This window comes from Bufo gargarizans, chromosome 1 (genome assembly GCF_014858855.1).
Source record: "Bufo gargarizans isolate SCDJY-AF-19 chromosome 1, ASM1485885v1, whole genome shotgun sequence".
NCBI classification, from domain to species: Eukaryota; Metazoa; Chordata; class Amphibia; order Anura; family Bufonidae; genus Bufo; species Bufo gargarizans.
In genome coordinates, this window is record NC_058080.1 from 687,332,579 (window position 1) to 687,359,262 (window position 26,684).

General features: G+C 44.6%; 1 protein-coding gene across 7 annotated transcripts in view; it reads left to right on the plus strand.

Annotated features, from left to right (window-relative positions):
* The window catches only part of GHR (growth hormone receptor), a 399,721-nt gene that overhangs the window by 236,443 nt on the left and 136,594 nt on the right, over nt 1–26,684 (plus strand). The window contains exons 1-2 of one of the 7 annotated variants that reach the window (XM_044276184.1): nt 19,891–20,171; nt 21,343–21,533. The exons of 2 other annotated variants lie outside the window; for them this stretch is intronic. In XM_044276184.1, coding sequence (XP_044132119.1) covers nt 21,464–21,533 — 70 coding nt within the window. In that variant the 5' untranslated portion in view covers nt 19,891–20,171; nt 21,343–21,463. Of the gene's footprint in view, nt 1–19,890; nt 20,210–21,141; nt 21,259–21,342; nt 21,534–26,684 lie in introns of those variants that run through there. 4 more of the 7 variants (XM_044276185.1, XM_044276192.1, XM_044276191.1 and 1 more) reach the window with 4 other exon arrangements.

Consider the following 26,684-nt stretch of genomic DNA (forward strand, 5'->3'; position numbering starts at 1 on the left):
CATAGGCTGGTTCTTTTTCCTATAGTGTGCAAGCACGGCCACCACTGATGGATTGCAGAGTGGTCATAACCATGGAAACGAGCAGTGTATAATGTGATGGAAAAATGAATCCAGCCAGCAAAGGAAGCCATATGGACAATAACAATACATTAGTAAGTGTCTTGTATTAACTTTATCTACATAATAAATGCTATTTGCTGAAATGAGACATCCCCCTTTAAGTTCTTAGTTGACCATTTCTACTGAATGAGTATGCCTGCAATTGCAGAACAACACCATGGAGAGTTGTCACTTAGCTTTCCAAACTTGTGAATGACAAAGTTTCCTAGCTCTCCTCCATTAAAATGAGAAAATTAATCATGCATGTGGAAGGAGAAGAAGAAAATCCCTTTATTGTTCCTCAGTGGGGAAATTTTGGCATAACAGCAGCAATCACATTCACAACAAGAGCAAAATAAGAGTAATTAGAAATGAAAGAGTAAAATGCAAGAAAAACATAACACAGAATTTACTTATGTAGTTCCTGATTAAAGGGCTTCTGTCACCCCCCAAACAGCAAAATAGTACTTTGTGTTATGCAAATTTCTTCACTACCAGCAAGTTGGGCGGTTAATTGCTGGTAGTCGCCGCATCCTCGGTCTAAAAAAAATGCCTCCTCCTCCACTTGATTGACAGGGCCAGCGAGCGCTCTCCTCCTTCCGCTGGTCCTGTCTGAAGCTGAAATCCTGCGTCTGCGCCGCACCGGCTCCATTCGGCGCAGGCGCTCTGAGAGAAGGACGCTCGCTTGGCTGCACCTTCCTCAGTGCGCCTGCGCCGATGACATAAGCCCTACACCTGGCAAAGAAGACGCCGGCATCGCTGGTAAGGTGGCAGAGAGTCCGGTGACGTCGCTGGATGCTTGATTCAGGTAAGTATTTGCCTAATAAGCATGCAGCCACTACAACCACCAACGAAATGGGGTGCCATTATTTTACAAAAAGTATATTTAGACACTCTATACCACCAACGCTTATAAATGATATACCCATAATTAATAAATATATACAGTACAGACCAAAAGTTTGGACACACCTTCTCATTTAAAGAGTTTTCTTTATTTTCATGACTATGAAAATTGTAGATTCACACTGAAGGCATCAAAACTATGAATTAACACATGTGGAATTATATACATAACAAAAAAGTGTGAAACAACTGAAAATATGTCATATTCTAGGTTCTTCAAAGTAGCCACCTTTTGCTTTGATTACTGCTTTGCACACTCTTGGCATTCTCTTGATGAGCTTCAAGAGGTAGTCACCTGAAATGGTTTTCACTTCACAGGTGTGCCCTGTCGGGTTTAATAAGTGGGATTTCTTGCCTTATAAATGGGGTTGGGACCATCAGTTGCGTTGTGGAGAAGTCAGGTGGATACACAGCTGATAGTTCTACTGAATAGACTGTTAGAATTTGTATTATGGCAAGAAAAAACAGCTAAGTAAAGAAAAACGAGTGGCCATCATTACTTTAAGAAATGAAGGTCAGTCAGTCCGAAAAATTTGGAAAACTTTGAAAGTGTCCCCAAGTGCAATCACAAAAACCATCAAGCGCTACAAAGAAACTGTCTCACATGCGGACCGCCCCAGGAAAGTAAGACCAAGAGTCACCTCTGCTGCGGAGGATAAGTTCATCCGAGTCACCAGCCTCAGAAATCGTAGGTTAACAGCAGCTCAGATTAGAGACCAGGTCAATGCCACACAGAGTTCTAGCAGCAGACACATCTCTAGAACAACTGTTAAGAGGAGACTGTGTGAATCAGGCCTTCATGGTAGAATATCTGCTAGGAAACCACTGCTAAGGACAGGCAACAAGCAGAAGAGACTTGTTTGGGCTAAAGAACACAAGGAATGGACATTAACCAGGACCAGTGGAAATCTGTGCTTTGGTCTGATGAGTCCAAATTTGAGATCTTTGGTTCCAACCACCGTGTATTTGTGTGACGCAGGAAAGGTGAACGGATGGACTCTACATGCCTGGTTCCCACCGTGAAGCATGGAGGAGGAGGTGTGATGGTGTAGGGGTGCTTTGCTGGTGACACTGTTGGGGATTTATTCAAAATTGAAGGCATACTGAACCAGCATGGCTACCACAGCATCTTGTAGCGGCATGCTATTCCATCCGGTTTGCATTTAGTTGGACCATCATTTATTTTTCAACAGGACAATGACCCCAAACACACCTCCAGGCTGTGTAAGGGCTATTTGACCATGAAGGAGAGTGATGGGGTGCTGCGCCAGATGACCTGGCCTCCACAGTCACCGGACCTGAACCCAATCGAGATGGTTTGGGGTGAGCTGGACCGCAGAGTGAAGGCAAAAGGGCCAACAAGTGCTCTCTGGGAACTCCTTCAAGACTGTTGTAAGACCATTTCAGGTGACTACCTCTTGAAGCTCATCAAGAGAATGCCAAGAGTGTGCAAAGCAGTAATCAAAGCAAAAGGTGGCTACTTTGAAGAACCTAGAATATGACATATTTTCAGTTGTTTCACACTTTTTTGTTATGTATATAATTCCAAATGTGTTAATTCATAGTTTTGATGCCTTCAGTGTGAATCTACAATTTTCATAGTCATGAAAATAAAGAGAACTCTTTGAATGAGAAGGTGTGTCCAAACTTTTGGTCTGTACTGTGTATATATATATATATATATATATATATATATAGTGTATATATACCTTATTATTAGGAACACCACCTGTTCTATTTCTCATTAATGTGATTATCTAGTCAACCGATCACATGGCAGTTGCTTCAATGCATGTAGGGTTGTGGTCCTGGTCAAGACAATCTCCTAAACTCCAAACTGAATTTCCGGAATGGGAAAGAAAGGTGATTTAAGCAATTTTGAGCGTGGTATGGCTGTTGGTGCCAGACGGGCTGGTCTGAGTATTCCACAATCTGCTCAGTTACTGGGATTTTCACGCACAACCATTTCTAGGGTTTACAAAGAATGGTGTGAAAAGGGAAAAACTTCCAGTATGCGGCAGTCCTGTGGGCGAAAATGCCTTGTTGATCCTAGAGGTCAGAGGAGAATGGGCCGACTGATTAAAGCTGATAGAAGAGCAACGTTGACTGAAATAACCACTCGTTACAACCGAGGTATGCAGCAAAGCATTTGTGAATCCACAACACGCACAACCTTGAGGCGGATGGGCAACAACAGCAGAAGATTCCACCGGGTACCACTCATCTCCCCTACAAATAGGAAAAAGAGGCTACAATTTGCACGAGCTCACCAAAATTGGACTGTTGAAGACTGGAAAAATGGTTTCTTGAACATGACAATGAGTTCACTGTACTAAAATGGCCCCCACAGTCACCAGATCTCAACTCAATAGAGCATCTTTGGGATGTGGTGGAACGGGAGCTTTGTGCCCTGGATGTGTATCCCTCAAATCTCCATCAACTGCAAGTTGCTATCCTATCAATATGGGCCAACATTTCTAAAGGATGCTATCAGCACCTTGTTGAATCAATGCCACATAGAATTAAGGCAGTTCTGAAGGCAAAAGGGGGTCCAATACCGTATTAGTATGGTGTTCCTAATAATTCTTTAGGTGAGTGTATATTTATTTATTAATTATGGGTATATCATTTATAAGCGTTGGTGGTATAGAGTGTCTAAATATACTTTTTGTAAAATAATGGCACCCAATTTCGTTGGTGGTTGTAGTGGCTGTATGCTTATTAGGCAAATACTTACCTGAATCAAGCATCCAGCGACGTCACCGGACTCTCCGCCACCTTATCAGCGATGCCGGCGTCTTCTTCTCCGGGTGTAGGGCTTACGTCATCGGCGCAGGCGCACTAAGGAAGGTGCAGCCAAGCGAGCGTCCTTCTCTCAGAGCGCCTGCGCCGAATGAGGACCGGTGCGGCACAGACGCAGGATTTCAGCTGCAGACAGGACCAGCGGAAGGAGGAGAGCGCTCGCTGATAGGGATGAGCGAACTCGAACTGTATAGTTCGGGTTCGTACCGAATTTTGGGGTGTCCGTGACACGGACCCGAACCCGGACATTTTCGTAAAAGTCCGGGTTCGGGTTCGGTGTTCGTCGCTTTCTTCGCGCTTTTGTGACGCTTTCTTGGCGCTTTTTGAAAGGCTGCAAAGCAGCCAATCAACAAGCGTCATACTACTTGCCCCAAGAGGCCATCACAGCCATGCCTACTATTGGCATGGCTGTGATTGGCCAGAGCACCATGTGACCCAGCCTCTATTTAAGCTGGAGTCACATAGCGCCGCCCGTCACTCTGCTCTGATTAGCGTAGGGAGAGGTTGCGGCTGCGACAGTAGGGCGAGATTAGGCAGATTAACTCCTCCAAAGGACTTGATTAACTGATCGATCTGCAGCTGTGGATCATTGAGCTGCTGATCCTCAATTGCTCACTGTTTTTAGGCTGCACAGACCGTTTGTCAGTCTCATTTTTCTGGGGTGATCGGCGGCCATTTTGTGTCTTGTGGTGCGCCAGCACAAGCTGCGACCAAGTGCATTTAACCCTCAATGGTGTGGTTGTTTTTTGGCTAAAGCCTACATCAGGGTGAAGCTGTCACACCAAGTGCATTTATCCAGCAATAGTCTGTTCATTTTTTGGCCATATACAAAATCAGGGGCAAGCTGCGCCTGTCACCAAGTGCATTTAACCCTCAATGGTGTGGTTGTTTTTTGGCTAAAGCCTACATCAGGGTGAAGCTGTGACACCAAGTGCATTTAACCAGCAATAGTCTGTTCATTTTTTGGCCATATACAAAATCAGGGGCAAGCTGCGCCTGTCACCAAGTGCATTTAACCCTCAATGGTGTGGTTGTTTTTTGGCTAAAGCCTACATCAGGGTGAAGCTGTCACACCAAGTGCATTTAACCAGCAATAGTCTGTTCATTTTTTGGCCATATACAAAATCAGGGGCAAGCTGCGCCTGTCACCAAGTGCATTTAACCCTCAATGGTGTGGTTGTTTTTTGGCTAAAGCCTACATCAGGGTGAAGCTGTCACACCAAGTGCATTTAACCAGCAATAGTCTGTTTATTTTTTGGCCATATCCCAGTCTAATTCTGTCACTAAATCCATACCGGTCACCCAGCGCCTAAATACTAGGCCTCAAATTTATATCCAGCTAAATCTGTCCCTAGTGCTGTAGCTGGGCGAGTTATTTAGTGTCCGTTCAAGCACATTTCTTGTTCTGGGTTGAAATACAATTCCCAATTTAGCAATTTCATAATTTAGTGGTTCCTGCTATATCAGAGCTATTTGAAATCTATCCCAAAAAGGGTATATAATATTGAAGGTGCACATTGGGTCATTCAGAATAACTTCACACACACCCGCTACTGTGTATTTCCAAGTCTAATTCTGTCACTAAACCCATACCTGTCACCCAGCGCCTAAATACTAGGCCTCAAATTTAAATCCCTCTAAATCTCTCGTTACCCACCGCTGTACTGTTGTTGCTGGGCAAGATATTTAGTGTCCGTCAAAGCACATTTTTTGTTCTGGGTTGAAGTACAATTCCCAATTTAGCAATTTCATAATTTAGTGGTTTCTGCTATATCAGAGCTATTTGAAATCTATCCCTAAAAGGGTATATAATATTGAAGGTGCACATAGGGTCATTCAGAATAACTTCACACACACGCTTCTGTGCATTTCCAAGTCTAATTCTGTCACTAAATCCATACCGGTGACCCAGCGCCTAAATACTAGGCCTCAAATTTAAATCCCTCTAAATCTCTCGTTACCCACCGCTGTACTGTTGTTGCTGGGCAAGATATTTAGTGTCCGTCAAAGCACATTTTTTGTTCTGGGTTGAAGTACAATTCCCAATTTAGCAATTTCATAATTTAGTGGTTTCTGCTATATCAGAGCTATTTGAAATCTATCCCTAAAAGGGTATATAATATTGAAGGTGCACATAGGGTCATTCAGAATAACTTCACACACACGCTTCTGTGCATTTCCAAGTCTAATTCTGTCACTAAATCCATACCGGTGACCCAGCGCCTAAATACTAGGCCTCAAATTTAAATCCCTCTAAATCTCTCGTTACCCACCGCTGTACTGTTGTTGCTGGGCAAGATATTTAGTGTCCGTCAAAGCACATTTTTTGTTCTGGGTTGAAGTACAATTCCCAATTTAGCAATTTCATAATTTAGTGGTTTCTGCTATATCAGAGCTATTTGAAATCTATCCCTAAAAGGGTATATAATATTGAAGGTGCACATAGGGTCATTCAGAATAACTTCACACACACGCTTCTGTGCATTTCCAAGTCTAATTCTGTCACTAAATCCATACCGGTGACCCAGCGCCTAAATACTAGGCCTCAAATTTAAATCCCTCTAAATCTCTCGTTACCCACCGCTGTACTGTTGTTGCTGGGCAAGATATTTAGTGTCCGTCAAAGCACATTTTTTGTTCTGGGTTGAAGTACAATTCCCAATTTAGCAATTTCATAATTTAGTGGTTTCTGCTATATCAGAGCTATTTGAAATCTATCCCTAAAAGGGTATATAATATTGAAGGTGCACATAGGGTCATTCAGAATAACTTCACACACACGCTTCTGTGCATTTCCAAGTCTAATTCTGTCACTAAATCCATACCGGTGACCCAGCGCCTAAATACTAGGCCTCAAATTTAAATCCCTCTAAATCTCTCGTTACCCACCGCTGTACTGTTGTTGCTGGGCAAGATATTTAGTGTCCGTCAAAGCACATTTTTTGTTCTGGGTTGAAGTACAATTCCCAATTTAGCAATTTCATAATTTAGTGGTTCCTGCTATATCAGAGCTATTTGAAATCTATCCCAAAAAGGGTATATAATATTGAAGGTGCACATTGGGTCATTCAGAATAACTTCACACACACCCGCTACTGTGTATTTCCAAGTCTAATTCTGTCACTAAACCCATACCTGTCACCCAGCGCCTAAATACTAGGCCTCAAATTTAAATCCCTCTAAATCTCTCGTTACCGCTGTCCTGTTGTAGCTGGGAAAGTTATTTAGTGCCCGTCAAAGCACATTTTTTGTTCTGGGTTGAAGTACAATTCCCAATTTAGCAATTTCATAATTTAGTGGTTCCTGCTATATCAGAGCTATTTGAAATCTATCCCAAAAAGGGTATATAATATTCAAGGTGCACATAGGGTCATTCAGAATAACTTCACACACACGCTTCTGTGCATTTCCAAGTCTAATTCTGTCACTAAATCCATACCGGTCACCCAGCGCCTAAATACTAGGCCTCAAATTTATATCCCGCTGAATTTGAATACAATACATTGGGCCAAATAATATATTTGTTGTTGTGGTGAACCATAACAATGAGAAAAACATCTAGTAAGGGACGCGGACGTGGACATGGTCGTGGTGGTGTTAGTGGACCCTCTGGTGCTGGGAGAGGACGTGGCCGTTCTGCCACATCCACACGTCCTAGTGTACCAACTACCTCAGGTCCCAGTAGCCGCCAGAATTTACAGCGATATATGGTGGGGCCCAATGCCGTTCTAAGGATGGTAAGGCCTGAGCAGGTACAGGCATTAGTCAATTGGGTGGCCGACAGTGGATCCAGCACGTTCACATTATCTCCCACCCAGTCTTCTGCAGAAAGCGCACAGATGGCGCCTGAAAACCAACCCCATCAGTCTGTCACATCACCCCCATGCATACCAGGGAAACTGTCTCAGCCTCAAGTTATGCAGCAGTCTCTTATGCTGTTTGAAGACTCCGCTGGCAGGGTTTCCCAAGGGCATCCACCTAGCCCTTCCCCAGCGGTGAAAGACATAGAATGCACTGACGCACAACCACTTATGTTTCCTGATGATGAGGACATGGGAATACCACCTCAGCATGTCTCTGATGATGACGAAACACAGGTGCCAACTGCTGCGTCTTTCTGCAGTGTGCAGACTGAACAGGAGGTCAGGGATCAAGACTGGGTGGAAGACGATGCAGGGGACGATGAGGTCCTAGACCCCACATGGAATGAAGGTCGTGCCACTGACTTTCACAGTTCGGAGGAAGAGGCAGTGGTGAGACCGAGCCAACAGCGTAGCAAAAGAGGGAGCAGTGGGCAAAAGCAGAACACCCGCCGCCAAGAGACTCCGCCTGCTACTGACCGCCGCCATCTGGGACCGAGCACCCCAAAGGCAGCTTCAAGGAGTTCCCTGGCATGGCACTTCTTCAAACAATGTGCTGACGACAAGACCCGAGTGGTTTGCACGCTGTGCCATCAGAGCCTGAAGCGAGGCATTAACGTTCTGAACCTGAGCACAACCTGCATGACCAGGCACCTGCATGCAAAGCATGAACTGCAGTGGAGTAAACACCTTAAAACCAAGGAAGTCACTCAGGCTCCCCCTGCTACCTCTTCTGCTGCTGCCGCCTCGGCCTATTCTGCTGCTGCCGCCTCGGCCTCTTCCTCCGCCTCTGGAGGAACGTTGGCACCTGCCGCCCAGCAAACAGGGGATGTACCACCAACACCACCACCACCACCACCTCCGTCACCAAGCGTCTCAACCATGTCACACGCCAGCGTTCAGCTCTCCATCTCACAAACATTTGATAGAAAGCGTAAATTCCCACCTAGCCACCCTCGATCCCTGGCCCTGAATGCCAGCATTTCTAAACTACTGGCCTATGAAATGCTGTCATTTAGGCTGGTGGACACAGACAGCTTCAAACAGCTCATGTCGCTTGCTGTCCCACAGTATGTTGTTCCCAGCCGGCACTACTTCTCCAAGAGAGCCGTGCCTTCCCTGCACAACCAAGTATCCGATAAAATCAAGTGTGCACTGCGCAACGCCATCTGTGGCAAGGTCCACCTAACCACAGATACGTGGACCAGTAAGCACGGCCAGGGACGCTATATCTCCCTAACTGCACACTGGGTAAATGTAGTGGCAGCTGGGCCCCAGGCGGAGAGCTGTTTGGCGCACGTCCTTCCGCCGCCAAGGATCGCAGGGCAACATTCTTTGCCTCCTGTTGCCACCTCCTCCTTCTCGGCTTCCTCCTCCTCTTCTTCCACCTGCTCATCCAGTCAGCCACACACCTTCACCACCAACTTCAGCACAGCCCGGGGTAAACGTCAGCAGGCCATTCTGAAACTCATATGTTTGGGGGACAGGCCCCACACCGCACAGGAGTTGTGGCGGGGTATAGAACAACAGACCGACGAGTGGTTGCTGCCGGTGAGCCTCAAGCCCGGCCTGGTGGTGTGTGATAATGGGCGAAATCTCGTTGCAGCTCTGGGACTAGCCAATTTGACGCACATCCCTTGCTTGGCGCATGTGCTGAATTTGGTGGTGCAGAAGTTCATTCACAACTACCCCGACATGTCAGAGCTGCTGCATAAAGTGCGGGCCGTCTGTTCGCGCTTCCGGCGTTCACATCCTGCCGCTGCTCGCCTGTCTGCGCTACAGCGTAACTTCGGCCTTCCCGCTCACCGCCTCATATGCGACGTGCCCACCAGGTGGAACTCCACCTTGCACATGCTGGACAGACTGTGCGAGCAGCAGCAGGCCATAGTGGAGTTTCAGCTGCAGCACGCACGGGTCAGTCGCACTACAGAACAGCACCACTTCACCACCAATGACTGGGCCTCCATGCGAGACCTGTGTGCCCTGTTGCGCTGTTTCGAGTACTCCACCAACATGGCCAGTGGCGATGACACCGTTATCAGCGTTACAATACCACTTCTATGTCTCCTTGAGAAAACACTTAGGGCGATGATGGAACAGGAGGTGGCCCAGGAGGAGGAGGAGGAGGATGAGGAAGAGGGGTCATTTTTAGCACTTTCAGGCCAGTCTCTTCGAAGTGACTCAGAGGGAGGTTTTTTGCAACAGCAGAGGCCAGGTACAAATGTGGCCAGCCAGGGCCCACTACTGGAGGACGAGGAGGACGAGGATGAGGAGGAGGTGGAGGAGGATGAGGATGAAGCATGGTCACAGCGGGGTGGCACCCAACGCAGCTCGGGTCCATCACTGGTGCGTGGCTGGGGGGAAAGGCAGGACGATGACGATACGCCTCCCACAGAGGACAGCTTGTCCTTACCCCTGGGCAGCCTGGCACACATGAGCGACTACATGCTGCAGTGCCTGCGCAACGACAGCAGAGTTGCCCACATTTTAACCTGTGCGGACTACTGGGTTGCCACCCTGCTGGATCCACGCTACAAAGACAATGTGCCCACCTTACTTCCTGCACTGGAGCGTGATAGGAAGATGCGCGAGTACAAGCGCACGTTGGTAGACGCGCTACTGAGAGCATTCCCAAATGTCACAGGGGAACAAGTGGAAGCCCAAGGCCAAGGCAGAGGAGGAGCAAGAGGTCGCCAAGGCAGCTGTGTCACGGCCAGCTCCTCTGAGGGCAGGGTTAGCATGGCAGAGATGTGGAAAACTTTTGTCAACACGCCACAGCTAACTGCACCACCACCTGATACGCAACGTGTTAGCAGGAGGCAACATTTCACTAACATGGTGGAACAGTACGTGTGCACACCCCTCCACGTACTGACTGATGGTTCGGCCCCATTCAACTTCTGGGTCTCTAAATTGTCCACGTGGCCAGAGCTAGCCTTTTATGCCTTGGAGGTGCTGGCCTGCCCGGCAGCCAGCGTTTTGTCTGAACGTGTATTCAGCACGGCAGGGGGCGTCATTACAGACAAACGCAGCCGCCTGTCTACAGCCAATGTGGACAAGCTGACGTTCATAAAAATGAACCAGGCATGGATCCCACAGGACCTGTCCGTCCCTTGTCCAGATTAGACATTAACTACCTCCCCATAACCATATATTATTGGACTCCAGGGCACTTCCTCATTCAATCCTATTTTTATTTTCATTTTACCATTATATTGCGATGCTACCCAAAGTTGAATGAACCTCTCCTCTGCCTGTGTGCTAGGCCTAAATATATGCCAATGGACTGTTGCAGTGGTGGCTGACATGAAGCCTGATTCTCTGCTATGACATGCAGACTAATTCTCTGCTGACATGAAGCCAGATTGTCTGTTACGGGACCTCTCTCCTCTGCCTGGGTGCTGGGCCTAAATTTATGACAATGGACTGTTGCAGTGGTGGCTGACGTGAAGCCTGATTCTCTGCTATGACATGCAGACTGATTCTCTGCTGACATGAAGCCAGATCCTCTGTTACGGGACCTCTCTCCTCTGCCTGGGTGCTGGGCCTAAATTTATGACAATGGACTGTTGCAGTGGTGGCTGACGTGAAGCCTGATTCTCTGCTATGACATGCAGACTGATTCTCTGCTGACATGAAGCCAGATCCTCTGTTACGGGACCTCTCTCCTCTGCCTGGGTGCTGGGCCTGAATATATGCCAATGGACTGTTGCAGTGGTGGGTGACGTGAAGCCTCATTCTCTGCTATGACATGCAGACTAATTCTCTGCTGACATGAAGCCAGATTGTCTGTTACGGGACCTCTCTCCTCTGCCTGTGTGTGTGCTGGGCCTAAATATATGCCAATGGACTGTTGCAGTGGTGGCTGACGTGAAGCCTCATTCTCTGCTATGACATGCAGACTGATTCTCTGCTGACATGAAGCCAGATCCTCTGTTACGGGACCTCTCTCCTCTGCCTGGATGCTGGGCCTAAATTTATGACAATGGACTGTTGCAGTGGTGGCTGACGTGAAGCCTGATTCTCTGCTATGACATGCAGACTGATTCTCTGCTGTCATGAAGCCAGATTGTCTGTTACGGGACCTTTCTCCTCTACCTGGGTTCTGGGCCTAAATTTATGAAAATTGACTCTTACAGTGGTGGGTGACGTGAAGCCTGATTCTCTGCTATGATATGAAGACTGATTCTCTGCTGACATGAAGCCAGATTGTCTGTTACGGGACCTTTCTCCTCTGCCTGGGTTCTGGGCCTAAATTTATGAAAATTGACTCTTACAGTGGTGGGTGACGTGAAGCCTGATTCTCTGCTATGATATGAAGACTGATTCTCTGCTGACATGAAGCCAGATTGTCTGTTACGGGACCTTTCTCCTCTGCCTGGGTTCTGGGCCTAAATTTATGAAAATTGACTCTTACAGTGGTGGGTGACGTGAAGCCTGATTCTCTGCTATGATATGAAGACTGATTCTCTGCTGACATGAAGCCAGATTGTCTGTTACGGGACCTTTCTCCTCTGCCTGGGTTCTGGGCCTAAATTTATGAAAATTGACTCTTACAGTGGTGGGTGACGTGAAGCCTGATTCTCTGCTATGATATGAAGACTGATTCTCTGCTGACATGAAGCCAGATTGTCTGTTACGGGACCTTTCTCCTCTGCCTGGGTTCTGGGCCTAAATTTATGAAAATTGACTCTTACAGTGGTGGGTGACGTGAAGCCTGATTCTCTGCTATGATATGAAGACTGATTCTCTGCTGACATGAAGCCAGATTGTCTGTTACGGGACCTTTCTCCTCTGCCTGGGTTCTGGGCCTAAATTTATGAAAATTGACTCTTACAGTGGTGGGTGACGTGAAGCCTGATTCTCTGCTATGATATGAAGACTGATTCTCTGCTGACATGAAGCCAGATTGTCTGTTACGGGACCTTTCTCCTCTGCCTGGGTTCTGGGCCTAAATTTATGAAAATTGACTCTTACAGTGGTGGGTGACGTGAAGCCTGATTCTCTGCTATGATATGAAGACTGATTCTCTGCTGACATGAAGCCAGATTGTCTGTTACGGGACCTTTCTCCTCTGCCTGGGTTCTGGGCCTAAATTTATGAAAATTGACTCTTACAGTGGTGGGTGACGTGAAGCCTGATTCTCTGCTATGATATGAAGACTGATTCTCTGCTGACATGAAGCCAGATTGTCTGTTACGGGACCTTTCTCCTCTGCCTGGGTTCTGGGCCTAAATTTATGAAAATTGACTCTTACAGTGGTGGGTGACGTGAAGCCTGATTCTCTGCTATGATATGAAGACTGATTCTCTGCTGACATGAAGCCAGATTGTCTGTTACGGGACCTTTCTCCTCTGCCTGGGTTCTGGGCCTAAATTTATGAAAATTGACTCTTACAGTGGTGGGTGACGTGAAGCCTGATTCTCTGCTATGATATGAAGACTGATTCTCTGCTGACATGAAGCCAGATTGTCTGTTACGGGACCTTTCTCCTCTGCCTGGGTTCTGGGCCTAAATTTATGAAAATTGACTCTTACAGTGGTGGGTGACGTGAAGCCTGATTCTCTGCTATGATATGAAGACTGATTCTCTGCTGACATGAAGACAGATTCTCTGTTACGGGACCTCTCTCCTCTGCCTGTGTGTGTGCTGGGCCTAAATATATGCCAATGGACTGTTGCAGTGGTGGCTGACGTGAAGCCTCATTCTCTGCTATGACATGCAGACTAATTCTCTGCTGACATGAAGACAGATTCTCTGTTACGGGACCTCTCTCCTCTGCCTGTGTGTGTGCTGGGCCTAAATATATGCCAATGGACTGTTGCAGTGGTGGCTGACGTGAAGCCTCATTCTCTGCTATGACATGCAGACTAATTCTCTGCTGACATGAAGCCAGATTGTCTGTTACGGGACCTCTCTCCTCTGCCTGTGTGTGTGCTGGGCCTAAATATATGCCAATGGACTGTTGCTGTGGTGGCTGACGTGAAGCCTCATTCTCTGCTATGACATGCAGACTAATTCTCTGCTGACATGAAGACAGATTCTCTGTTACGGGACCTCCCTCCTCTGCCTGGGTGCTGGGCCTAAATATATGCCAATGGACTGTTGCAGTGGTGGCTGACGTGAAGCCTCATTCTCTGCTATGACATGCAGACTAATTCTCTGCTGACATGAAGACAGATTCTCTGTTACGGGACCTCTCTCCTCTGCCTGGGTGCCGGGGCCTAAATATCTGAGAATGGACTGTTCCAGTGGTGGGTGACGGGAAGCCAGATTCTCTGCTATGGAACCTCTCTCCAATTGATTTTGGTTAATTTTTATTTATTTAATTTTTATTTTAATTCATTTCCCTATCCACATTTGTTTGCAGGGGATTTACCTACATGTTGCTGCCTTTTGCAGCCCTCTAGCTCTTTCCTGGGCTGTTTTACAGCCTTTTTAGTGCCGAAAAGTTCGGGTCCCCATTGACTTCAATGGGGTTCGGGTTCGGGACGAAGTTCGGATCGGGTTCGGATCCCGAACCCGAACATTTCCGGGATGTTCGGCCGAACTTCTCGAACCCGAACATCCAGGTGTTCGCTCAACTCTACTCGCTGACCCTGTCAATCAAGTGGAGGAGGGGGCATTTTTTTTTGACCGAGGATGCGGCGACTACTAGCAAGTAACCGCCCAACTTGCTGGTAGTGAAGAAATTAGCATATCACAAAAGTACTATTTTTAAAGAATTTAAAGCACAGCCAGAGGTAAGAGGGGTATATATGGACTCTGCATACATTAGCAATTATATTAAGTCCAATACTGAAAATTGCTGTTTGGGGGGTGACAGAAGCCCTTTAAGCGTTTTCTACCATTTTGAGTGTACATATATGTTCTCCAAGGTAACAGACCTGCATGCAGACCTTCATCTGCCTGAATTTGCTAACAGGCAAACGTTACACATGGAAGGAAGTATGACAGCAGGATCTGACTACTTTTTGTTTCTAGACTGTTACCATGGAGGCCCATAATTCTGCAAAGGAGTGGTAGACACAAAACAATGGGAATGCTTTAAACAATACTATTTTCAGCATTGCTTTGATTTATTCATTAATTTTTCATTTTAGATACATTTGAGAGTCAGTCCATGCCAACCACCAGTCATAGCAGGTGCAGCTGTGAAAATGTATAGCCAGGAGCAGCTTTCCTCAGCATTAACAATTGATTGCAGGGATTTAACTAAGCGAGATATGATTATGAAGTGATCATCTGACTGCGGGCTGTCTTTGTGTGACAACCCCTTTAAATCAGAATTTTAACTATACACAGTGGTTCCTCAAGTTACAATTATTAATTGGTTCTGGGATGACCATTGTAAATTGAGTCCATAACTCTATAGAAAACTAGAAATTAGTTTAAAACTCCCAAAATATCATTGCAAAATAAGAGAAAATGAAGATTTAAGAACAAGCAACCAGATAAATAAGACGGATTAAAGAGGACCTCTCATGGGTCCAGACATTATGAAATAACTAGCAGGTTATGTAGGACATAGTCCATGGATGTAATATTGCTTACTAGTTTGTCTGGGCGCCGCTCCGTTCGCCCGCTGTGCCCCCTTGCAGTTTCCCCGGTTGATATGCTAATGAATATCATCGGTACAGGGAGGAGGAGAAAAAAAAACTCACCTTCTCCCTGGGTGTGACGCTCTCCGCTGTAATTGTACCGCGCTACAGCCAGGGAGAAGGAGACGCCCATTGAGAAACAGGGCAGTCTCCTCCTCCCTGTACCGATGATATTCTTTAGCATACCAGGCGGGGAAACTGCAGGGAGGCACAGCGGTCAAACAGAGCGGCACCCAGACAAATTAGTAAGCAATATTACATCCATAGACTATGTCCTACATATCCTGCTAGTTATTTCATAATGTCTGAACCCATGAGAGGTCCTCTTTAAGCAATGCTTCCTGAGTCCATTGTATCTTGAGGGACCACTATAGATATATATACTATATCTATCTATCTATCTATCTATCTATCTCTATCTCTCTCTCTCTATATATATATATATATATAGATATAGATACATTATACTGGGGTGTGTATATATATATATATATATATATATATATATAGGTGAAACTCAAAAAATTAGAACATCGTGCAAAAGTCCATTTAGTTCAGTAATGCAAATTAAAAGGAATTGCAGTAATGCAGCTTAAAATTAGAATTTTGTGAAAAGGTTCAACATTCTAGGCTCAAAGTGTCACACTCCAGTCAGCTGATTAATCCATACCCCCTGAGCAAAGGGGACCTCAAAATTGTGACTTTGGGGTTTGATAAGCTGTAAGCCATAATCATCCAAATTATAACAAATAAAGACATGAACTTTGCACGATATTCTAATTTTTCGGGTTTCACCTGTGTATATATATAAATATTTAGTTGATATCTTGTTTATATCAATATATATGCACCACTTTATAGCAGTGGAGACTGTCAAAATGTAATCTCTGATTGAATGGTGCTAACTCAGATACAACGTTGTCTTATCGTCAATTCGTCATCACAAGACAATTATGTCTCGATTTACTGTAATTTGTTTCTCTTGTTGTTGGTCTAAGTCTTTTATACTTTGGTCAGCATTCCAAAGTTCTGTCGTATTTCCTGTAGTACACTTCAGGAAATTTGGAAGTTGCAGATAAGAATGTCAGTCTTGATATTTGTAGTGTTAGAACAAAGGTAGGAGTATACCGTGACAAAAGCAAAAAAATCTTTTTCTGCTACTTATGCAGCGAACATTGTCAATGCCAATAAAACCCATCCTGGGAAATAGGAGAAAAACGAGGACTATTAATTCATATTACAACTGTAGGTGCCCTGGTTCTATTATAGGGAGGCTGTCACCAGGAAATTCACTGATAGACCAGGCACAATAACTTGTAGGGCTAGCTCAGTTTAATGGACTGATACCTTTCACTTAGCAGGCACTTAGGCTTTGCTTCATTCTGGACATAAAAATACTCTAAATCCATATGCAAATGAGCTGTTAAGTTCACCGAAACTGGGCCCTCTGTGCACCCTTGCTCCTCCTGCTTCCTCTGGCAGCTCCTCCCTCTCCTTCTTGAATGAGAGGGCCAAGTGAAATGAATGTGTAGGAACATCAAACAAGACCTTCCCATGTGTAATTGAATTTATTGGAACTTTTACGGCTTTTGTAGACAGTCTTTTCATATGAGATCACTTGATTGATCATGGATTCCCATAGACGTAAGTGGCTGAGGATTAATCTAGTGAATTGCAATTGTATATGTGGTGGCAATGCCCGCCATCCTGAAGGTTCAATAAACCGATTAGGGGATCTGGGAAAACCAGGATTCTAAGAATATCAGAAATAATGTCTAATACTTGTCCACAGGTACTTAAAGTTGTGTGGTCCTATGTTGTGCCAAAAATCTGCCAGCATGTGATGACATCAGTGGCATGATGGGGTGAGGATCTTCCTATTCTAAAGGACCACTCCAACATAGGATTTTCAGTTTTACACTGTTGTATATACTGTGTGTTTGAGGACCACATCGGTGTCTTTGTCAGGTGATTTGTTTTTGAAGTTCTTAGTAAATACAACAGTATAGTAGTATATATTACTTAATAAAAGCATAAGATTTCAAGTTCTACATTGGAGTGGTCCTTGAGTTAGCACCACTGCAGAGTCAACATCTTTGTCCCATGTTTTTTTCTACAACCCCTCTAATTCAGCAAACTTCAGATCTGAAATCTTTCAGCCTTCTTTGCATTGTGAGAAGAGTATTCTCTTATACCAGGTACTTTTCTTTGTAGTCTGATGTAGAGAAGAAACAGAACAAAAGCCCTAGAGCAGTGAAAAATTTACACCATTTAAGTTGATAGGATGTTTCTGTAAACGAGCATCTCAACTGTTTTCATTAGTAACCAGCAGAATTGTGAACTCAGCTCTGAAGTATATAACATGCTGTAAATCTCGTCAGTACAAGATAAGTAATATAATGTATTTAGAAAGTAACTCACAGTCTAAACTGTAAAGCTGTGATCAAAGGTGAATATACCCTTTTGGAGAATGTGTCATGTACCGTAGCTTTGTAAAAGCTGATGTTTAGGATCCTTAAAGTGTAGAGTAGTTGAGATCCGTTTTTCAAGATGACACCGGAGAGACTTATCCGATATTTCAATGCATATGTCAGACGGATCGGGATCGAGAAACAAATGCTACCCATTTGCATACGGATTTCTGGATCTGGCAGGCAGTTCCGGCGACGGAAATGTCTGCCGGAATCCTCTAACGCAAGTGTGAAAGTACCCTAAGACCCTCCATGTCCATTATTAGTTTAGTTGCTCTTCTTTGTATGTTTTTTCCAACTCCAAGTCACCCAGCGGTCAAGTTGCTGATACATTGCCATGTTAATACATCAGATGTCATATTTTCAGAAAAAGACAACACAGCATGCGTGCCTATTTTTTCTAATAAAATGGTGAACTCTATGATAGAACCCAAAGAACCCATGGTCCGTCAGGTGCCTTTGGTGTCTATCATGTGATGTATCTGGTACAGCTTGAATTCAGTTATTTTGCTCCTACTTCGGAAGCGAAAAACAGAACTCCTAACACAACTATGAACTCAGCCTAAGACAAAGACTACATTAGAGTAAATAAACACCAAAGCGTAGAGACATAGATGGATTACTAAAGGGGTCTCCAGGACCCAGCAGGTCCCACAAACCCACCTTCGTTACACTGAACACACCTGTAGAAGAAAGTTTGTGATATACTTACTTTTTCAAAGTTGCATGGATCAGCCACTCGTTAACCCGGTCAGGTGACAAATCTTTTTCTGAAAATCCAACTTCCACCTATGTCACGTTCTTTACCAGGTTTCAGGCCTAGGTTATGGTCAGGACATCACTTCTGCTGTGGATGGGCCCAGAAACATTTCTTTCTCTGGTGCATCTGCAGATGAGGTGGATTCAAGAGCTTGTGCCAAGTAGAAGAACAAACAGTTCTGTCCCCGTCCACAGCCCAGGCCGGAAACCCGGTAAAGTGTGTGATATCAGCGGAAGCAATATTTTCAGTAGAGGAGCATCACGTGATCGGATTGCCAAGCGGCTGATCCATACAACTTTGGAATGGTAGGTATATTCTAAACTTTCTCCTACAGCTGTGTTCTGTGCAATTAAGATAGGTTTGCGGGAAAAACCCTTTAAGGACAAGTGCTGAATGGTACGAGCTTCGTAAAGATGTGCTAGGTGCCTGATGCTGTAAGTAAAAGCAATATACATATTAATTTTAATAAATATGGTTTATGCATCGCTAAATATTCCACTGAACTGATGTTTCTGTTGGATAATACACAATTTTTGGAGCCCATGCAGCAACCAGCTCAGGTTTACCTGTGACTTAGGCCTCTTTCACACGACTATTTTTTTTTTTCCGTTTACGGGCCGTTTTTTGCGTTCCGTATACGGAACCATTCATTTCAATGGTTCCGCAAAATAAACAGAATGTACTCCGTATGCATTCCGTTTCCGTATTTCCGTTTTTCCATTCCGTTGAAAGATAGAACATGTCCTATTATTGCCCGCAAATCACGTTCCGTGGCTCCATTCAAGTCATTGGGTCCGCCAAAAAAAAAAACGGAACACATACGGAAATGCATCCGTATGTCTTCCGTATCCGCTCAGTTTTTTGCGGAACCATCTATTGAAAATGTTATGCCCAGCCCAATTTTTTACTGTATACTGTATATGCCATACGGAAAAACAGAACGGAAAAACGGAACAGAAACGGAATAAAAAAAACGGAACAACAGATCTGTGAAAAGCGGACCGCAAAACACTTAAAAAGCCATATGGTCGTGTGCAGGAGGCCTTATAGTCCTGCAACAGCTGCAAGGCCCCAGGCTCTCCGCCTGATGTGGAAAGTCTATTCACAGAAGGCAGTGAGGTCATACAGTCGGGGGGGGGGGGGGGGGGTGTAGGAGGGAACAGCAAATCAGCTGAGGAAGACAGCGACTGTATAGGAAACATCCCTTGTCATCTCGCAGACTTAACCTGGCGCCCCCTGCTGGGCACATGATGTTATTGTTAAGCTGTAAGGAAGGAAGACAGAGTATAAATAATTCACTAGTGCATATTCAAAGATTGTTTTGAGACGTCACATTTTATTAAGCCATGGAGAATTGGAAAAGAAGGAAGACAGGGCTGCAAAAATGGCTCAGCAATTAAATGCACGTGCAGCTGAACGCCTTGCACAGTATCTGACAGTATTTGCTCACCGAGGCCAAGGGGCACGCACTGTTTGGTTAAATCGCTGCTCTTTAGTACTTGGGATGAAACACAGATGACAGAAAACACTGTAGGAGAGATACCGAATGTCTGGGGAATATAACTGCGGGGATTCCTGGACTCGGAACTGGCTGCAGTCGCAGGTTCTATTTTCCGTGTTTTTCCTGCGGTAGAGGCATTTGTGTCTCGTAATCTCTGCGGACGGCGCTCAGGTTAGTTTATGGAATCTGGATGGGATCTTGACAGGAAAGTAAGTGTTACTTCTGGGACATAAACAGCTCGCTGAGGTCTGGTGCGAATTAGGGCGATTTCCCTTTTTAATGAGATAAGTCAGGGAATGTATGTTTTGAAACATCTTATGTAATTCTTATGTAAAGGGAGATTTCTTAAGTCATGGTTTGAATTTTGAGTTTTTACTGATATTAAATGATAGACCCCGACAGTACGAAAAAGGTCAAGTCCCGGGAACTATTTTAGGGTCTCATCAATGGCACTTAATTACATATAGTATTTGTATTTAGTATTATAGGGAATATTCAGCTGTTTCTTAAAGGGATTGTCTAATGAAAAGTATTCTACGTTTTTCAAACCAGAACCTGGATCTGAATATCTTTGCAATTGAATGTAATAAAAAATTTAGCATAGCCACTGAGCTATTCAATAAAATGTATCTGTATAGCGCCCCCTGCTGTTTTCCCCTTTTCTAAATTCTCTGTCCGACTCACTGAGGTGGACACACATGCTCAGTTCCATCCTTCAACTGCCACCAGCTGCAGAAAGGACATGCCCACCGAGCTGACAGCTTGAAATAAATCTAGCAGAGCAATTGCAGTAGTGAATGGGGAGATCTCTGGATCCATGTGAGGTACAGGGCTGGTTCTAAGTTTTTTTTTTTTTACATTACTCATTGGATAACCCCTTTAACTGCATCACTTTATGGGAAATCTGGGTGATGAACAGTATAGCAACCTAATACTGGCTCAAAGCATTTGTGAGCCTTTGGGACGGCCGCGGTATTTATCATTAATGGTAGAGATCGTAATAGGTTGCCCAAGTTTAATTGGCTATGGCACCAGCCCAAGCTTGCTTGGTGCTAATGTAGGCCCCATGACCACTATTATCCCTCCCACAGGATCTGTCACCCAGATAACCTAGAGTCTGCGATGACAATTCTGCTTAGTTACATAGTGATACTGGAGCTGACCATATATCACTGGATAAGTAGGCAATTTTGTTATTTGCTCATCGGGTAAAAGCTGAATTTTTAACCCATAAAGGGCAGTTGTCGAGCATCTATGGGTGAGTTCATATAGAGGAATATATATTTTTAAGCTGTTTTTTATTTATAATTTTTTTATATTTATTTCTATCTTCTTTGAATAGTTACACAACATCCCTAATCCTGCACTCATCACCTTTAGATGTTGAGGTACTGTAAGCAGAGGCGAAACTTGAAGCACCTGGGTTGTGCTGCAGAGCCCCAACCTGCCATGCGACAATCATAATGCTAGGGTCTTCTTGTGTGGAAGAAAAGCCTTCCCGTCCCCTCAGGCACAAGGACCCAGATTCAACTGGTAAGGTCCTTTTACATGGGCTGACGCATGGGCAATTATCATGAATGAACCCAATGTTCCAGATAGTTGCCTGATTGTCAGATCATTTACATGTAGCAATCATGATCACTACTGCGATTACCTGTCCCCATACAGATTCAATGTTTTCTGGCAAACAATTCCTGTTTAAACAGGGTGATCTGCTGCTGAAAATACAATGATATTATGTGCCGCATCAAATATGCTTTTACCCAATAAATGAGCATTCTCTCTTTCATTGGGTGATAGGCGGCACCTTTAATCAGCCAATTTGCGCTTGTAAAAGAGCTTGTACTTCTTGCCTCCTATTACTATGTCCTTGGGGGTATGCCATATATGCAGTACCAGAGATCCAGGGGTATCTGCAATGTTTGGTTTGTTATAATGTTTGTAATGTTAATGCTATCTACTGCACACTCAGTTCCAGCATGAACAAGGCAAGGGCAGAGTTAACGGATGAAAAAATATATATATATAGCACTGTAAATCTGATGAGCAGCAATATTAAGCTAAGCAAGTTTTAGGCAAAAATATATATATATATATTTCCTCATTTCCATGGTTCTCTTCTGGCCCTTTGTTTACCTGCAATAACATCAATCTCTGCCCCTCCCCCTGCTCTGCAAAGGGAGTGAATACAAGTGTTGCCCTGAGTGACATGTTTGACTACTGGGAGACTCAGCAGCATGTTGTGTGTGTACGACTACAAGTCCCAGCTGTACAATGACACTGCTGATACACACAGGATCTTGCTGATACACACAGGATCCTGGCTGGCTCCACCACCTAGTTCTAGAATACTCCACTCAGAGTAGCTGTTGAGAGGGTAGAAGAAGGAGCAGTCTTGATGTGCTTCTATCCCATATACTCCAGCTCCAAGCCCTGTAGCCTTGGTCCAGGAGAGGCAAGCAGGAACAAAAGGTAGATGATTTGCATGGCTACAGAGATAGAGAGACAGCAAGATAACCAAGTTTAAGGCAACACAGACCCTGCTGCTGCAGAGGGATAACAAATTAAAGCACCCTGTTTACCCCAGATTAGTGGACACTATGGCCACGGTTGCTAAATTGTAATTGTTAGCCAGAGATCCCAGTAACAGAGACTTTAGCAAGAAAAGAAGTAACTAGAGGGCAATTGCTGCAACCATCTGCCTAGCTCATGCTGGGACATCTGGGAGGATCTTGCACTGTGCACAGATAACGACTAGATGTACTACAACTCCAATTGTGCACTCAGTAAAGAGAGAATCTTGGTAAGTTTCATCTGGCCTGGTTTCTGACTCTCTTAATACGACATGCTGGCCATTGCATCTCCTACACGTGCCCTGCCTAGCACCCACATATACATTAACACCAAGGGCCTCCCTGAACTGCCATCAGGTAGGGAGCCCATGGCTACATGTAGTGCCCCGAGGGAACACAGGGTGCCTCTATTCACTGCACTGATCCCAGGGAGCAGTGCCCTGAGGGACTACAATGTGACACATCATCATGAGGGCCACTGCCACTTACATCCTCTGCTCCGGCTCTTCAGGGCCTCGCTGCATGTATGTTAACGATCTTTAATAAAGTTGGGATTTTCCTGAAATTGATACAATGAGCAAAAGGGGAAAAAAAAACTTTTCTACCTGCACATAATTCTTAGGCTACATTCACACGTCAGTATTTTCCTATATCCCGATTTTCGGTCCGTTTTTTGCGGATCCGTTGTTCCTGAAAATGTTTCCGTATGTCATCCGTTTTTTGCGGATCCGCAAAAAACGGAAACATGTATAAAGTTCAATAATCAAATAAAGTTGTTTGGATTTCTTTGAAAAAAAATTGAAAAAAAAAAAAATTGTTATGTGTTTCCAGGAACGGATTCCGCATAAAACAGATGACATACTGAATGACATCCGAATGTCTTCCGTTTTTTGCGGATCCATTGACTTTGTATTGTACCAGGATCCGAATTTTGCGGACAAGAATAGGACATGTTTTATTTTTAAACGGACATGCGGAACGGAACAACGGAAACGGACAGCACACATTGTGCTGTCCGATTTTTTCCAGGACCCATTGAAAATGAATGGGTCCAGATCTGGTCCTGATCTGTTCCGCAAAAAACGGAACAGATCAGGAAAGAAAAAACGGACGTGTGAATGGACCCTTACAGTTTACTGGACATGTCCAAAATGTTCAAAATTAGCACATGGTATGTAGTGAATTTGGTGCAAATTCTATATGCTGAACTGTCAGACACACCGAAACCACCTAAAGAACGGCGGTCGTTAGAAGAAATGTGCTGCCGTTTCATTACCTTATCTTACCACAAAAAACAGTCTAGAGGCTCATGTCTGAAAATTGTTCCACAGAAAAAAAAAATTGTTTCTCATAGCAAGCAGCATTGAGTCTGGTTGCTATGGGCAACCATTTCTGTTCTAGAAGAAAACTTATGGCTTTGTCAATGGATCATGTACGTTTTTGATCAGATGCTTAAAGGGGTTGTCCCACGAAAAATATTCTACAGTTTTCAAAGCAGCACCTGGATCTGAATACTTTTGCAATTGCATGTAATTAAAAATGTAATATAGTCACTGAGTTCTTCAATAAAATGTATCTGTATAGCGCCACCTGCTGTTTGTTCTTTTTCTTACTTCTTTGACCTTCTCACTGAGATGGCCGCACATGCTCAGTTTCATCCTTCAACTGCCTCCTGAGCTGTGATAGGGAGAACATGGTCACGCCTCCTGAGATGTGATAGGGAGAGAGCTCCAGCAAAAAAGACACGCCTCCTAAGCTGCAGCAGAAAGCTCGAGCTGCCAGCTTGATATAAATCTAGCAGAGCATCGAATGGGGAGATCTCTGGACCCACGTGATGTACAGGGCTGGTTCTAGCTTTGTTGGAAAGACATTGTCATGTATTATATGATGTCTGATTTTCATTTTTTACATTAATCATGGGAAAACCCCTTTAAAGGTTTATTTTGTTATCATCTTGCATGTGTTCGGTTGGGATGCATTTGTTTCTGGGAACTGTACCTTTAAATCTGCAGAACATTGCATCTTTTCCCTGAAGCTAGCTTTGTGTGGTATATCTTGTTTCTCCTTCCACATCTGGTGGTCCAACGCAGTGCATCTCCTTCCTCGGTGTCAATACCGATGCTGCCTGTTATTCCATAGTAGCATTGAATACTGTGGCGCGTGCGTCCAAGATAAACACAGTTTAGATGTAATCAGTGATATGGACCGTGTTAATCTTTCATTGAAAGCTCTGCGGCTCTGCAGTGACTCGCGTAGAGAAATCATTGTTACTTGCAAACTTGTTTTACTGGGATAAGGAAATGTATCTGGTAACATGTGACTGCTTATCGGCTATAAAGGCAGGTACACGGTGCTGATAACTGTATGCCGTCTAGGCCGTGCCCAAAAATGAGCAGCTTATAGGCATTTTTTATTATTTTTCAATTATTATTTAAGATTACGGGGGACAGTTATTAAAAGTGTTGCTAAGGAGAACTGGCCTAGTTGACCATAGCAATCAATCAGAATGCTCATTTCATTTTATAAAGGAGCTGTGAAACATGAAAGGTGGAATCTGATTGGTTGCTATGGGCAACTAAGTCAGTTCTCCTTTATAACTGCCGTCATGAGTTCTGGCAGAGAACAGCCAGATGTTACCGGAAGGGCCGCCGGCCCCATTGGCTATAATGAGGTCTGGCACAGATCCGGCCGCTGCTTGGAAAAAATGCTGGGGTTCGGCCAGACAAAAAACGATGCACTGGCCTTAAACATGTTGAAGAAGATTTATTAATAGTGTTGTAAATTCTTGCTTTTATGTGACAGTAGAAATGGTGACAGATTTATAAAAAGAGAATGGCATATGTGGAAAGAAAAAAACATTTGGCACAATAAGGTTGACATTTTAGGCAGTTTCCTCTTCCATATGCCACTACATGAATGGTCTACATTACACCATTAATTTAAAGGGGTTGTCTGAGAATTTAATATCGATGGCCTATCATCAGGATAGGTCATCGATACCTGAGCAGTGGGGGTTGACTCCAGACACCCTCACTGATCAGCTGTTTGAAGAGGTCGAGCGCTACAGCCTCTTCCTGGGCCAGTAACGTCACGTCCATTGGTCACATGGCCTTGGCAGCTCAGTCTCATTCTTGCCGTGACAAGCACAACCACTATACAATGTACGGTGCTGTGCTTGATAAGCTGAGAAAAGGCTGCAGCGCTCACTGGATTGCCGTGACCTCTGCAAAAAGCTAATTGGGGGTACAGGGGTCGGACCCCCCAATCTGATATTTATAACCTCAATCGTCATCATCTGTGCCAGGGGGAAATGGTCCCTAGACCAGGGGGTATTCAATCAGATTTCAGCCTTATGAGGTGTCCCGGAGATAGATCTTTTTGCCACCAGGTCGAACAGAATGGTAAAGGGCTTCTTTTCCTTTTCCCTGAAGGAGCATCCAAAGGTAGTGGACACATTTGCTCAAAGCTGTTACCAAGAGCCCTCAGAAAGATCAGAGAAGAAAGTGCCATGGTCATAGTGATAGCTCCCTTTTGGCCAAGGAGGGTTTGGTTTTCTTAGCTCCGCAGGATGTCGATAGCCACCCCTTATGTTCTGCCCAAATTCCAGGGACTCGGGGCCTAATCTTTTACCCAGAAGTAAAAAATCTTTACCTGACTGCCTTGCTGTTGAAAGGGAAATTTTGAGGAAAAGAGGGCTCTCTGAGGATGTTATCACCACTTTTTACAGATTTGCCAATAGACCAGTGGATGTGATAGATGTTCCAGACATTCCACTTGTATTTGATTTCTTACAGGAGGGATGGAGAAAAAAGCTTATACCTAGCACTTTAAAAGTGCAGATTTCAGCACTTTATCCCCAGTCTGTAAAAATAGGGTTCCTCCCTGGCATGTAAACTTAGTGCTTTCAGCTCTCACTTCAGTTCCCTTTGAGCCTTTCCCCAAAGATGCTCTCAATTAAACGTACTTTTCTCTTAGCCATTACCTCCGCTAGGATCCGCAAAAAACAGAAGCCGCCCATGTGCCTTCCGTAATTTGAACTGCGGAAGGGAACGGGCGGCCCATTGTAGAAATGCCTATTCTTGCCCGCAAAACGGCCAAGAATAGGACATGT